The following is a 16,158-nucleotide window of genomic DNA, read 5'->3' on the forward strand; positions in this document are numbered from 1 at the left end:
AAAGTTTCACTTATTTTATCCAAATGGTGGCAAAATGCCACCTATATATTCAAACACACAGGTTAGAAGTAAATGTTTATTCTTCAACTAAATTCCAGTACTACAAGGGCAGTAAAACAATGATACACTGAAAAATTGCAGCAATAAACATTTGTTAAAGACTGATAGAATAAATAAAACCTACAAAAATGAGAAATTATATAAACCCATTCTTAACCCCCCCAAAAGTCATGGAATACAGAAATGCCCTCCTTCACTATTTCATAGGCAGTACTGTGGGCTATTTGTTTTAAATTTGTCCAGGAATTACATTCTAATTTAACTGTGAATATAGCATCGCAGTGCACAGTTATGAAAACCACACTAACTTCAGTCAGAAGTGTCATTCTACACTTTTATTTACACAACCAGTGAAGGGCAGAGTTCTAGTACACCAGCTTTAATCCTTTTACTTTTCAAACTTATTAACATAAGCCAAATTGTAATGATACAGCAAATGAGACCACTGGTATTAACAGGTAGCAAAGGTCCACATCCAGGTGGTACTGACATCAGGGAGCACTCCAAAACCAGTTGCTGCATAAGAGTGGTTGCCACTGACAAAAGCTTGAAATAACCAGTGTATACAGAGGGGGGGAAAGGGGGAATATGGCATTGTTGCAAGTCTTTAAAGGACAACTTGCAACAATAGAACAGGGTTTCAGGGCTGCCCACATATGCAGAAAACATGATTCATGAAACATCTGAAAAGAGAAAGAAAGAACTGCATGAGGGAGAACAGCAAACAAAATTCTACAATCAAACTCTAGCACTAAACTGCAACTTGCCTCAGCATACAGAAAGCCAATGTGTGAATCCTAGATTCCAGTGAGCAGAGTTCTGCTCACAGAATTCCCCCCCCCAACATAAGAAATGGAGGCAATTTCTGTGGCTCCCCACTCCCAATATGCTCAGGGATGGGGCGCTGGTCTCTCTGCAACAACATGGGCAATAGCTCAAAATACTTACAACTTGCAGGCTGTTCTCCATATCGTCGCATGATCTGGTCATGCGTGAACTTCACAAATGCGTCATACTGTTCTATAAGCAAGGAATATTCCAATTGAATAATCAAATGTAACAATTGCTTGGACTCTACATAACAGAGCCAGTACAGGAAAAAGGAAGCACTTCACACTAAGTACACCACACTATTTGTGTGTCAGTTGGCTCTGTCTGCATTGCGCCACACAGGTGGCGCTGTGGGTTAAACCACAGAGCCTAGGGCTTGCCCATCAGAAGGTCAGCAGTTCGAATCCCTGTGACAGGGTGAGCTCCCGTTGCTCAGTCCCAGCTCCTGCCAACCTAGCAGTTCGAAAGCACATCAAAGTGCAAGTAGATAAATAGGTACCGCTACAGCGGGAAGGTAAACAGTGTTTCCGTGTGCTTCTCTGGTTTGCCAGAAGCAGCTTAGTCATGCTGCCCACATGACCTGGAAGCTGTACGCCGGCTCCCTCGGCCAATAAAGTGAGATGAGCGCCGCAACCCCAGAGTCAGTCATGACTGGACCTAATGATCAGGGGTCCCTTTACCTGCTGACTTATTATCCCTTATAGCACTTTGTCTAGATGTAATAAAGGGAAGTCAGAGAAGGCCTCACATCCTCCCTTTAACTGTATAAAAACTCATCATTACATGTGGGTAAAAATACTGTGGACTAAACAGGTGGCATCCAGCACACTCATGCCCTGATATAATCTGCCAGTAAAGTAGCAGATTATCAGGTCTAAGTATTGTCATCATTTAAAAGCAGGCAAAGGATCATCAAATCCAAAATCAGCTTTCTACACAGGCAGTTAACCTAAACTAAAGCCCAGAGCAAATTGTGATGGGAATTTATGTTGGGAATGTTTTTAGCGCAACATGTGAGAACTCAAGCGGCTCAGCCAAGCCAAGCTACTTTTGCCGCTCAGCATCATGGTACAGGAATACAACTTGGTTAGTAATCATTTTGTGACTGCCATCGTACAGCAGGGGTGGGCAACCTAAGGTCCTCCAGAAGGTGGACACAAACTCCCACCAGTCCTGGCCAGCATGGTCAATAGCCACAGATAAGAGCTGTTGTCCAGAAACATGTGGAGGATCCCTTCCCATGCTACAGTAGAAATATATTGCGGAAAATTGAAAGGAACAGGATCAGCCCTACCTTCTTCAGACAGAGCCAACTCACAAGAACTTGGCTACAATTATTACTCAGGAGACAGATCTTTATTTGTAACAGCTCACTACTGACTAATGTATCATTACTGCAAGTTTCATGCATTGTTTATTTTTGTCATACCTGCAAGTTTTGTGGTCAAAATTTCTTCATACTCTTCACGGATTTTCTCTTCACGTTCTTTGAGCAAGCGTTCACATATCATTCCAACTTGTCTGAGAGTAAAGAGGGGCTGTTCTTTTTTCAGTGGTGATGATGCTGCAGATGAAGTACCTATGAAAAAGTATTTTCATAGGTAATTAAGGTATATTTTAGAGATCCTCCTAATTACTGATGAGTGCATAGAATACACTAGTAGCTCTTTTGAGGATCAGACTCTTGACCAGTGAGTGCAACCTCTGTCACAATCCAAAGCTAAGTCAACTGTGCTTTATGTTTCCATAGATTTAAGTGTGTAAATTTATGATGGCTTTTGAAGACAACAGTCTATGTTAAGTGCCTGTCGATTATTTACAATAATATGTGTTGGCAACATCTCAGAGTATACACAAGGTAATTTGTCTGCAAACATATAAAATATGGCTTGATGTCCCATTTGCTAGTTACTCTTAAAAGTCAGGCAGAGGAATCTCTGCTGCCTTGGCAGCATGTATGTTGGCCTGTTTTATTTGTTTTGTCATTTGCTCCACCCACCCTTGGAATGTGGCCCTTGGAAAACTGTCCACGTTAAAATCTCTCAGGCTGAATGAGATTTCCGTCTGTGGTACATAGTATATCACTCTTATTTTATACTCAAATTTTGGTACCCTTTTCAAAAAGGGTGGGCAACAGCCCATTTAAAAGTATATTCTCTCCAGATATATCTGGAAGAGAGCAGGTAGTTTCTTATGAATATGCTCTTATTTGTTTCCACTCCTCATACTAACAGAGTATTATCTCCTCTTCAAATAAAACTCTTCCTTCCACAGAATTTTTTCCACAGTGAGACGCGTAATTTACCTAGGATCCAAATTATCAAATGTTATGCAAGTTTACTTTAAAAATTTTACCTGGCAAAGCTGGTCCAGTAAGGAGAAATGCTTGTGACTGTGCATCAGTAGAACAACAGGGATCTGTTTGCTGAAAGTTTTCTAGGTGTCTCCTCTTCTGCATGCGTTTGTACTCCTGTTTTATATTGTACAGAATTTGCTCTAGAAAAAGGAAAACATATTCATTATGTTTCTGCTTATTAGTCTAGCAAAGATTTCAAAACCCAAACATGTTACATTGACTATAAATGTTATATAGGTGCTGATTTACTATGGTATGCATCTTAGAAGTATGGTTATACAGTTCTGTCAAAACATTAGGAGCATATAAATAATTTTCAATGAATTACACTTTGTAAGAAGTTAAATTTATGCACCACAAAAGATAACAAATTTGTATTATAAACCCCAGCAATGTTCTTGCCCACGCAAATTCCTAAGCAGCAACAGGTAGGGGACCTAAATGGTTACATCTAGCAGAGGTCCCTGTTAACAGAAAGGGAAATGATTGGAGATTGGAGCAAGGCGGAATGCAAGGGAGGGAATCAGCAAAACTTGTCTCCACACCCCTTTTGATAGCAGAGAGGAACACTGAATCAAAGCTCCCTCAGTAGTTGCACTCCACCCAAAGTCATTAGTATCCACTACCAGGGTACTATGACCTCCACTTTCTCCTAAAAGAATAGTGAGAAAAATGACAGGTCACACGCGTTAAATTGTGAACCATCGTTCCATGACAGATTTGGTGGCAGCTACATTCATTCCATCTCCCTGATTTAGTCCGGCTTTAAAGGTACTAGACAATCAAGGACAAGTTCCATGAACATGTCAGTACCTCCTTATTTCTGTAGATGTGATATTTCTACCCTCCTGCATACTGACTCTGTGACTGGGCCACATATGCAAAATAATCTGTGCTGTTTTTCCAAACTAGATCTGAATAATTATGCATCACATTATCTCATTAAACTTAACCAAGTATTACCATTAAAAACGTACATCACTGTATGAGTTATAATTCATTTCTGAAATACTGCTGTACATTGAATGCACTACTGGTTTAAATGTGCACCATCCCCTTCCATTATGGCTTCTCTCGATCTTACGATAATATTCTCTAGACTGCTGCCTGGTGGGCAAATATGCATGCTCTCCCTTACAGATCGGCACTCTTCCCTGCACTTCACTGGAAATAAACAAAAGGGGAAAGTGAGCAGCCCTATCTACAGCACTTACGTTGTGGGGCAAATGTAGTGAGACTGATTGTGTCTTTTTCCTCGCTTCACCTCTATCCCATGCAGAGGGGTTATCCACAGAAGCAGCAAATGTTTGCCGGGAAGCATCTTTCTTAAATCTTATGCAAGCACTTCTACAGAAATGCATCTCCAACACTGCTGGCGGGGGAGGAGTAATCTGAGTGCAGATTCTCTCTCCCCACCCCTCCAATTTCGTCTTGCAGGGAAGACTTCCACATGTAAACTCAGAACACCAAGATGCACATGCCACCTTTAATTTCACACACACACACCTGTCAGAATTCATCCAACTGTAGAGATATATCTCGTTGCCAGCAAAAGCCAATCTAGATTGCCCAAATTCTCTGCATGCCAGACACCGTGGGGTATATTACTACCATCTCCTTTAAGGCAGTTAATGTAGCCTCTTTGCCTCATCTAGACAGCTTGCAAATATTAACTGAGTAAATATACAAAGTCACTTCCATTACTTGGGCGCGTTTGCTCATGTCCAACCTTGGAAACATTCCCAGATGGTTGTCTCATTATGGTACTTGAAAAAAATAATTATTTCACTCTAAAAATCATAGAATAACAGTAACTTCCGTATCTGCTATAAAGTCGTATGTAAGATGAAACCTGACACTTTGCTAAGGCAACAATGAAAGAGTAGCAAAAATCTGTTCTCGTAGAAAGGACAGCACAGTATCTTCAACACCTCAGCTAATAAGTGAAGTTGCACAGGATTCAAACCAGTTTAAGATATACAGTACAATATAGATCCATTTCTCTTAATTTGTATACCACCTTTTTATTTTACTATACCCACTGCAGTTTACAAGCTGAAGAAACAAAGAATGTACACCTTATAACAATCTAATCCAATACAAAAATGTGATAAAAACATTAGAATAGTCATTCCAGTCTACAGCAAGTGTGGCTAACCTGTGGCCCACCACATGTTGGGACTCCCAAATCCACCAGCATGGCAGTGGTTAAAAATGGGAGTTGTAGCCCAACAACATCAGGAGAAACATGGGTTAGCCAAACCTTCATAAGAGCAGGATTTGAGAAGTTCAACCTATCAAGCATCTACTAGTGACAAAAATTAAAATAAAATAATGGAATGCTTGTTTTGTTAACATTAAGAAACTTCCTTTTTTTAACATTTAGCATCTGAATCCCTAACTCTTTCTAAACCTTCAATAGATTGAATCCATGCCTAATCTCACAATGAAAACTACCCCTTCTGCATTCAGTATTTGTTCCCATTTTTTTAAAAATAAAAAAAATCCATACAGTGGTACCTCTTACGAATTTAATGCGTTCCGAACGCACATTCGTAAGTCGAAAAAAATTGTAAGTCAAATCCCATAGGAATGCATTGGGAGAAAAAAATTGTGTCGAAGCAACCCTATCTAAAAATTCGTAAGTAGAAAAAATCCTATCTAAACCGCATCCAAGATGGCGGACGAAGCTCCATTCGTAAGTAGAGTTTTTCATAAGTAGAGGTACCACTGTATATTGCTTTTGAAAAATGTCAGCTAATACATTTATGTAGAAGAATTGAAACTTATAACTGTCTATTTTCACTTTTTGGGACACTACACATAAAATATCAAGAGACCGCATTAGTCTAACCCAGGGGTGCCCATTTTTTTTCCAAAGAGGGCCAGATTTGATGAAGTGAGCAAAGTTGACCTTTTTTTTAGGATTGAAGTTGAGCTGCCACAGGAGCCGGATTAAACCAACCAGCAGGCCGGATTAGGCCCCCGAAACAGACTTTGGACATGCCTGGTCTAACCAGAAAGCCAGACAGGATATAAAAGAAGGTGTAATCTAAAGAACAGTTAACAAGCATCTCTGAATCATGCCATGAAGGCAGAAACCAAAGGAGGCTGTAGAATGCTGGTTCCAGTAGTCTAGTCCTTTTCAATAGCCAATATTACATTCTTTCTATCTTTGGAGTATGCTTCTCATACAGTAAATTATCATCACTAAAGCATATTCACTTTCAATGTCGCATTTAAGCTAATGTTTTTTAAATAATATTTAAATCCAATTTTTAAATTGTTAGCAATTTCCATACTTACTTTCTTGTCATACTGTAAGCATTGTTTCAATGTCATGGTAGCATTCCTGACAAAAGGCCCAAAGTACTCAAGATATTGTCACTGTCAGCCAAGGTAGTGTAGTGGATAAGAATGTTGGGAGTAAGACCTAGGAGACCAGGTCTTAATACCCCCCACCTAGCCATAAAGTCTAGTTCACATCTACTACCCCAAACTATGGCTTAGTGGGAACATGCAGGCTCCCACCAGCTTCTAAACACTTTCTTTTTCCATTATTATTTTTTGCCACCATGCTGAGCTACACAAAGGTTTGCCTGACCATGTCGCCCGAACCATGGCTTGTGGTTAAGCTTTGTCTTCACCAACCACAAACTGTAGCCACAAATAAATCTAAGACAAATAACCAGGACCGCTAAAAATCTTAGATTGGATTTGAGTGTCAAGGAATTACAAAGTACAGTATTTACATTCAAATGCTGAGCACCACCATTATGATTATCTTTGAGTTTAGATTTACCACCACTGCTGGGTTTGACAAACCTGGAGTTCAAAAGCTAGTCACTTTAAACAAGGCACTGCCAAGAAAACAAGAAAAAAGTATGCATATCAACAGCAATGATCCAGAGGTTCCACCTGCCACTGATCAGAGCCCAAACACAAAAAGAAATTACCATAACCACAAATGGAGCAGCAGGTAGTGCATTCAAAGACCTGTGCTGCAATGGAAACTGTGCTGATGAGAGTCCTGGGTTAGGGGGGGGGGAGTCTCCACACACACACATGCTTAACACATTCAGTGGAGCAATCCAGAGCATCCAGATCAGCCCTTGTTGGATTAAGGTTCAGGTGACCAACTTTATGTTGAAAGAAATCTTGCAAATTAGTTTTCCATCTTAAGAACTCTTATCTTCCTTTAAGTTCTTCAATGTTTTACCACTTCAAATTGTGCTGATCCAATAAAAACAGACAGAAGTCTATTTTCCATGATAGCATAATATGAACAGAATAGTTCAGAGGTTGAGGAGGAAGTAAATCATCCACCCCAACGCCCCAAAACAGGCAGAACTGGGAAATCCCCAACCAAAGATTCTGCTAAGCAGTAAATCCTAGGGTTTAATCCAAAACTGTCCATGTGCAAGCCAAATGGACTGCTGCTTGCGCAACAAGACTCCACTTTCCTTTCTCCCCTTGCAGTCATCCGCATGCCCTCAAAATCTGCTCAGGGGGGTTGGGGGAGTGCAGGGGGCAGCAGATGAAGTTAAAGCCCAAGTGTAAAAGTGGAAGTCCTCTCACACATTGGATTGCACCCCTAATCTTCCAAAAGAATAATGCAGATTATATTCACATTTCCACTCTGGCTCAATAACCTCTGTTAAACAATAGAAGAAGATGCAACAATAATTGTTACTTCCATTACACTAAGAGCATTCCACTGAATATGGACTGGATACATGGCAGCAAAACCTATTATATAATACTGATCTTTAACTGGTGGGCTCAAACTCAAGTTGTTCACACTAGCAACATAAACCCCAAAAATTCCTTTTTGGGTTAGTGAATTTTTTCTTCTTCTTTTAAGCATAGAAAGAGGAAAAACAGAAAAGGCCAAAAAAAGTACTAATAATAGTTCTCATGGTTTGCAGGTACACTGAGATATAAAAGATATTTAAAATGTTTGGAATGTTAAGGCTACTGAAAGCTGCCACTGATATATCCACATGCTTCTCAAGTTCTCACTAGTGTTACCTCTTCCTGTAACTTAGGGATAACATTATACCAGCACATCAACTGTACCATCTCTGCCATCTTCATATTTGTGGTTTGATATGTAGCACAGTTCAGAAAGGACACAGCAGGATAAGCATGGTTCATATCATATGAAGTCATATTTTAATTTTCTCACATAAAAAATTATTATGGTTAGCAGCTTATTGGATAAATGCCCCAAAGTCTTATAACACATATATTCCAAACGCTTCGTTAATAGCATCTAAATGTATAAACATTAAGGAAGTATGTGTTCAATATGACTGGGCAAGTGCGTTGTTCAGTCTAGAATAGCTTTGTCATGCAAGCAGGTCAAAGTGATGAATAGGCACTTACACATGGGTAGGTAAACTAAGGCCCGGGGGGCCGGATCCAGCCCAATTGCCTTCTAAATACGGCCCATGGACGGTCCGGGAATCAGCGTGTTTTTACATGAGTAGAATGAGTCCTTTTCTTAAAAATGCATCTCTGGGTTATTTGTGGGGCCTGCCTGGTGTTTTTACATGAGTAGCATGTGTGCTTTTATTTAAAATGCTTCTCTGGGTTTATTTGTGGCAAATTGTGGGGCATAGGAATTCATTCATTTCCCCCCAAAAAAGTATAGTCCAGCCCCCCACAAGGTCTGAGGGACAGTGGACCGGCCCCCTGCTGAAAATGTTTGCTGACTCCTGCACTTACATGTGAACCACCTTAAGAGGAGTATTAGCACTGATCAAAGTCAGAAATTACATACCAGATGACCCAACTATAATTTTTTTTTACAATAGCATTGTTTTAAGCATCTATTTACCTACAACTGTGACTTAGTTTTCACTAAGGTGACAAATTTGTGTCTGGGCTGTAACTTCTTTAGACTGCATGATTGACTGACATTTTTTTCTATGGAGATGCAATCTTAGGACATCTCGACAGACAAGTCTTACCAGACATCAATCAAAGTGTGGCAAGTCCCAGGTAAGTGAGTATAGAGTTGAGGAATCTATGACCCTCCAAATGTTGCTGAGCTACAAATCCCATCACGCTATGCTGGCTGAGGACGATGCAACAATTGGATGCCACAGGTTTCCCACTCAAATGTAGAAGATTGAAGGAGCAGGCATGTGATTCCTTAACATTAATCTCTACTGATAAAGCCCAGACAGAAGTTTAGTATCAAGATGCTACTATGGAAAGTTATCTTATACGTTTTTAGTTATTTGGATTTTATATTAAAGTCTATGAACAGGAATGCTACAGGTATCTGCATTGGTATTAAACCTAGATGTAAAAACAGATCATTTAACCAAAACTTAGCTAGAAATTCCCAGATGGGAAAACCTCTATAGCTCCCCAAGATAAAAAGTACTTTTTCCACCATGATTGCTCCAAGTAAATACACTGCACACCAAAATTACATCTTTGTCATACAGGTTTTAAGATATGCAATTTCTTTCAGACGTGTACAAGTAGAAAAATTGTAGAGAAAAGGCCAATTCAGCATGAATTCAGCAACACAGCAGCTGTCCAAACAATGTTTAAAACTCTTTGATACAATATTTACTCTGAATGTTTCCCCTCTCCTCTCCTACCAACAGAACACTTATTTACCTATTCAAAACCGTTGGTGGCTCTTTTTTTTAGTGACACACCCACCAACTCCAAAGCTAGATTTTCTTCCTTAATTAAGCATGATTGGCCCAAATCAATGTTTACGTTGGCATAGATCCAAACATGCCTTGTGTGAACAGAAAGGTGGTTTTTTTTGCTTGCGCAATGTACCCCAGTAATTCTTCTGCTTCCTCATCCTGTTACAAGCCTGTATGCCCCATTCTAAGCAGCTCCGTAAACCCTCAGGAACAGCTTGGGTGTGTGCAAGGGGTAAGGATGGGGAGAGGGGGGAGGAGAGGGTGGAAGGGGGAGAGAGACAGAACACCTCATTGCACCAGTCCACTGTTCTTCTCAAGATCCAACCTCCTAAATTCAGGGGGAAATTGAGACATGAAGTGCTGTACATTGAATGGTTTTAACAAACCAATTCCTATGGCCAATTAGATTACTCAGTCTACAGTCTGATGCATGAGCTAATATGCTAACACAGCAACTCTGAGAAATGAGCAAAAGATGACAGAACTGATATAAGGTCAAAACTTCTCTTGCTGGGCTAATGCAGCAACTCGACCCCAGTACAATGCAGCTGATGGTGTGGGGTAGTAACATTTTAATACATGAAAAACCTACTGTTACATTTTTCAATGGGAAAAAATCCACTTTAAGAATGCATTCATAGAAGTAGTAACATAACTAATGAATATAATACAAATTCAAATCGGCCAACTAAAATGGATACACTAGTTTAAATCTAAAATCTAAGTTGTACTGTAATTAACTTTTTCATGTGACTATTCATAGACAAAGTATTTTATTTGCATAACTCTTCATGCACGCTGAAACTTAATACTTTACAATGCTTTCTTATCATTTATTAAAATATAAATAATGCAAAGGAATTATATGTCATTCAGCTATCATGCCAGAATTGCAGTAAGAATAATTTCCAAGTAAGCCAGTGGTGGAAAGCCCATTTCATATTAAGGGCCACTGACCCATGGGAAAAATCAACCATGGAGGCCACTGCTACCGGTAGTGATAAGCAGTTAGCACTTCATTATCTTTCTGCTACCCCATATCTACTTCTCCTATATTTTGTCTTATGAATCTACCTGCACTATGTTCCACTAGCTCTGGGAGTGCACTTGCTGGGGACAAGTGTGCGAGCCTTCTTGGTGGCAGCACTCAGATAATGGAAATCCCCTCTAAAAGAGGTTGATGTTTTAAGTTTTAAGAGAGCAGTAATGATTTCAATCTGTTCTAACAAGCCTTCCTGCTGAGTGATGTATTTAGGCTGTCCTAGTTGTTAGATGCCCTTTCATGCTGCAGTTCTAACTTATTTAATTAAAATACTGTATTTTTGTTGTCATGTTTCTGATCTAGATCCCTCCTTGGGAGCACAAAGGCAGGGTAGAAATGATCTAAAATAAAAAATTTTAAGGCTTAAGTCAAAAAAACACACAAAGTCAGCTTTCAATCAATTAGGCTTAGGGCAACAAAAAATTCCCACTAAAACCCAGATCACTTGAGTACTGCCACTACTGATGGCAACACACAAGTGGTTCCTGTGTTTTGTATAAAAGAGAGGTATTCCATGAAACTTTGTTGCCCTTAACAGGACCAGCAACAACTACCTTTGCAGAACACTAGTCATTCAGGGTGTCTCCTGAATGTAAAGGTATTTAGTACCCTTATCAATGCTTATTAAAATAAACCAAACCCACATCCCATTATGACAGCATTGCAACCAATCCTTACATCACACCTATGTAATAAAGTCTACTTAACTGGCTTAACAGTTCAATGTTCTTGAATTGTACATATAGGAATATTTGATGTGCTACCTGGTCTTTTAAATCTTTTGCTAAATTAGTACAGTATAACCTAATGTTTGCTAGATTACTGTAACTCATCAATAGACAAGTTTCACTCATCCTCTTGCATGGAAGAACAGAAACATATCTGAGGCCTTATTGTCATGCTTTAATTTACAGACTAGTTCGATTAAGCACATGCCTGTTTCTGAAACCGGAAACATACAATAAAGAAATTCCATGCAGCACTAGTATTTCTTGTAGAGTAAGACATTACAAATGTAGGTTATTTCATCCCCAAGTTATTAATGACAATTTGAACAAAGTCATAAGAATTTACACAGAAGGCCCACATTGTGAAGATTTACTGAAAACTACCTGTAAATACCTTTGAAAGACAAATCTCCAAATAATTTTGAAACAGACCTGCATGTGGAATTATTGGTCTTTAGTCCCAATTAGCATCTAAGGAAGCTCATCTAAGTGTTTCAATACCTAGTTTTATACTTTTTTCTGGGTTTTTCAGCAGCACTGAACTTTTAAAGAGGATATGTGCTCCTAACCACTAATGCCTTCAAACTGCAGCTCCTTGACATGCCCAGCTGTTCACATCACTAAATCAATTTTAAACCCACATTTACATTAAATATTCATTGCATGGTTACTTCTACTTCCAGTGAAGTCACCAATCATAAATGTTAGCATTTAACTAACACAACCTTGGTTCCTGCTTACACATTTAGCAATGTTTAGCTACTTTATGATTCAAATTAAACTGCAATCCTGAATACATGCTCCACTAACAATTTACTAATGAGAAAGGTGTTAATTTAACTACCATACTTTGTTAACCCTATTCAAATCAAATGTAGTCCACCAGGGTTTAACAGGAGATGGCTATGGTCCCAGACATTTCGGCATATCATCTCTCACAAGTGAGATTATCTATACAATGGGAAGACCAACATAATTTGAAGCAAGTTATTGTACACATACCAAGATGGAAGATTTAAGGGCTAATTTAAATATTCATATTTCTGTAATTAATGTTGCTTACACAGATCAACTTCTTACTATATGAAAACATATAGTACTCTTGGGAAACTCTTGGGAAATGAAAGTTTAATAATAACCAGCAAATTACTATGCCTGCTCTCTCAGATATTATTTTCCGACCCAAATGCCACATCCATATATGCAAAATAAACTGAAGATAATGGTCCCAACATTCATTAATTACTTAACTTGGGGGAGGGGGTGAAGACATCAAAATGATTGGGGGAGGATGAACTCTATGGAATATGATTTTGAATAGATCCGTTAGTGGAATCCACACTCTGGGCAAACCATGTAAATACCTTCAGAGGTGTAATTCAATGAAACCTGATCCTGCAATTTATTCATTAGGTCTTGGGGTGCAGGAGGAAGAAGAGACAGGTTATCACTTTAACATTTCTAGTGATGTGACATTAAAATGCATTCTCATCCTTATGAAGAAATGTTCAACAGCCACTGCCTTATTACAGCTTCTTACAAGAACGCCTTTATTGATTTGAGCCCCCGCGGAGACGTGAACAATACCCGGCTCAATACTGGAAGGGGGTGGGGTGGGGGAGAGAAATGCAATTCTTATCGTGGAACCGGCCCCTGCCGTCGCCCAAGCAGTCCACCTAGGGTGATTGATGATAGCCCCCGCTCCGTCCCTCTCCCTGCCCTCCCCCGGTGTTTGAACGGGAAGGCGGAGGCACGGCCGCATCGGCTCAGGCACCATACGCCCAAGAGTTTAATGGCTGCAACAAATCGATCGCCTGCACCGGGGAGGAGAGAAAGAAGGGCAAAGAGACGGGAGAAAGAGACAGAGACACACAGAGAGATTTCTCCCGGCCAAGATCCCGCCTCCCTCGCGATATAATTTCTCGGTTCCTCTTTCTCTCCGCACACATACAATTACCCCCGTCAAGCGACAAGGAGCCAAGCAGCCCTCTCTCCCCCAAGGGGGGTGGGGGGGGGAGGAAGGTGCAGTGCTGAATAGAGAAATTCCCCTTTCCCAGACGCAGCCCGGCGGGGCTGAGTCTCCCCGTCCCTCTTCGCCCATTACACCGGCTCAGCCCCATTATCAACCCCCTCTCTGCGGCCTCTCCCGTATCGCTGCCACTTCCCCGCCCCCACCGCGGCGAGAGCGGCCATTTCCATTGTGCCGACTCCGCGGCGAAAGCGAAGCCAAAAGAGGTTGGGGGGGGAGAGGAAAAGGGGGGGGAATAGAGAAGGGAGGTGGCTGGGAAGAGAAAGCGGGGAGACAGGGGAGAAGCCAAGCGGACTCCTTAAAAGCAAGCCAAGAAAGGGAGGCGGCCTTCGCCCCTTATCCGAGGAGAGTCTCTTCCCCCCCCCCGCCGTGCCCCGCCCTAAGCGCCCCTCGAGGCCCCGCTTACCTGTGGTGAGGCGAGTGGACACTTCCCCGAAGGGCGAAGGCTCCATGCGCAGGTATTTCTGCGGGGACGAGGCGAAGGAGGCCGCGGAGGAAGAGGCGGCGGCCGCCGAAGCGGACAAAGGGGCGCAGCGCCGCCGCTTCGGCGAGGCCGGGCTCAGGAGCGGGTCGAAATCCAGAGTCCTTTTTAGGGTGGCGCCGCAGGCCATGGCGGAGGTGGAGGAAGAAGACGACGAGGACGAAGGGGCTGAAGGAGCTGAGCCGGCTGGGCCTTCGCCACCGAGAGAGCGCGAGCGCGAGCGCGGGGCCGGAAGGGGCTGACGAGACCGGGAGGGAAGGAGGGAACGGAGGAGAAGGGGGGCGGAGGAGGCACTTCAGGCGCTGCCTCGCCGCGTCAGGCTCGGGGTCGCCACCGCTACGCGCCTCCTGGGCTTTTCTGCTGCCTGCCGGCCGCCGGCTCCGCCTGCGTCTCCAGGGATCGGCCCGGAGCTCTCGGCCCGGCTCGGCTGGATTCGTCGGCTCCGCCCGCGGAAAATCCTCCCCGGGCCGAATCCGGGAGGGTGTCTAGGCCGGTGGGAGCGGCACGACGGGAGGCTACCCGGCCTGAGGCCGCCGATGACGAGAGATAGCCGCGGCTGTAGGTGCCGTGCGCCTCTGTGACTCTTCCACACCAGCAATATGGCGTCAATAACAACGCCGCTGATTCAAAAAACCATCCCTCGCCGACGCGCCTGCGCGACACGGGGGTGGTGTCAGGCGCAAAGGTTCAGGGGAGTTGTGGTTCTCTCAGGGTCACCTCCCGGCGTTTGATGCAAGGGCGCATCAAGGGAGCGGGGGACTACGTTTCCCGTCGTTATTCGCGCTAAGGACTTGACTTCCGGGTGGAATTTAAATCCCCACAGAGAACCCTGTACCTCAGGAATGCGAGTGAAACGGGGTGAAGGAATGGAAGCGGTCTTCTTAATATGGGGAGTAGCAGGAAAGGAGCCGGGCAGCGGGGAAAGGAGCTTAGTTTACGGAAATTATAAATGGCTGATGGTACTTAATTATAACATCAACCATAATGACACTTGGTCCAGAAGAAAGGACGTTTCGTTCAGCTATCTCTGAAACTCTGAAGTAAATTGTTGGGAAAGATATATGAATGAAAGAACAAGAAAAAATCCCCGAAAGGAAGAGATTCGCATTTATAATACTGTTCTTGACTGTGCTTCAGCTTGTGGGGTGTGAAGAAAAAACTTTCGTGTCTAATAGCTTCACCGTTCTAGACGACACTTTGTATTAAAGGAAATAAATCACACATACAGCTCTAAAAATGTTTGAATTTAAATAGTGACTGAAATAAATTCAAATATATGTGAAAACAAACATTTGAATCTCAAAAGCATTAATAATTATACAGATAGAAAACCATGGTGTGCCTGTAAATTGATTTCTTTGAATTAAGGCCAGCCAAGAGCAGCAGATTCCCCACCCCAGAAACACCACTTTGTTTTTGTTATAAAATCATATTGGGGGGGTTGCAGGACACCATTATTAATGAACAGAGAGGGGTAACCACAGCTTGACAGCTACGGCTACCCAGAGTCCTTCGCACCACCATTTCGCCGCCACAGCTTGGCTCTCCTTCCCTCCACAGACCCGCACCCCCTCCGCAGGGATTAACATATTCAAACACCTCCTAAAATCCAACATAAACTCTGCATTTCCCCTTCGCCTAAGGACAAGCATATGCAACCCTTGCCTAGACATCTGCATTTCCCCTTCGCCTAAGGACAAGCATATGCAACCCTCGCCTAGACAATTATCACAGACAATTATCATAAACTCCACCAAGTAACGCAGCCCATTTTTATACAGCCTTACCATTTTATACAAACCTTATACAAACTTGCTATGAACTTTTACCTTCTCGTGATTATATGCTTGCTTCTTGTGATTATATGTCTGCTGGCCTTATGTGCCTTAAATGTGAGAAACCCCTTATATCCCTTGAAAGGCGTCCCTCCCTATATGCCTAAGAACCTAACCAC

General features: G+C 42.1%; 1 protein-coding gene across 1 annotated transcript; it reads right to left on the reverse strand.

Moving 5' to 3' along the window:
* Positions 1-62: 62 nt before the first annotated feature.
* Positions 63-14,846, reverse strand: AKIRIN2 (akirin 2). Its single transcript, XM_035109427.2, has 5 exons — positions 14,130-14,846; positions 3,247-3,387; positions 2,321-2,470; positions 1,009-1,080; positions 63-743 (listed from the first exon to the last, which is right to left on the reverse strand). Exons 1-5 carry the CDS (start codon positions 14,332-14,334, stop codon positions 733-735), a joined length of 579 nt encoding a protein of 192 aa, XP_034965318.1. The 5' UTR covers positions 14,335-14,846; the 3' UTR covers positions 63-732.
* Between the last annotated feature and the right edge of the window lie 1,312 nt (positions 14,847-16,158).

This window comes from Zootoca vivipara, chromosome 3, assembly GCF_963506605.1.
Source record: "Zootoca vivipara chromosome 3, rZooViv1.1, whole genome shotgun sequence".
Classification (NCBI taxonomy): Eukaryota; Metazoa; Chordata; class Lepidosauria; order Squamata; family Lacertidae; genus Zootoca; species Zootoca vivipara.

Excerpts from the sequence above, each read along its gene's own strand:
- AKIRIN2 (XM_035109427.2), bottom strand. The coding sequence starts at position 14,334 with ATGGCCTGCGGCGCCACCCTAAAAAGGACTCTGGATTTCGACCCGCTC. Across the intron at positions 3,388-14,129 it reads GTCCACTCGCCTCACCACAG|AGCAAATTCTGTACAATATA; the intron begins GTAAGCGGGGCC and ends TCCTTTTTCTAG. Across the intron at positions 2,471-3,246 it reads TACTGGACCAGCTTTGCCAG|GTACTTCATCTGCAGCATCA; the intron begins GTAAAATTTTTA and ends ACTTTTTCATAG.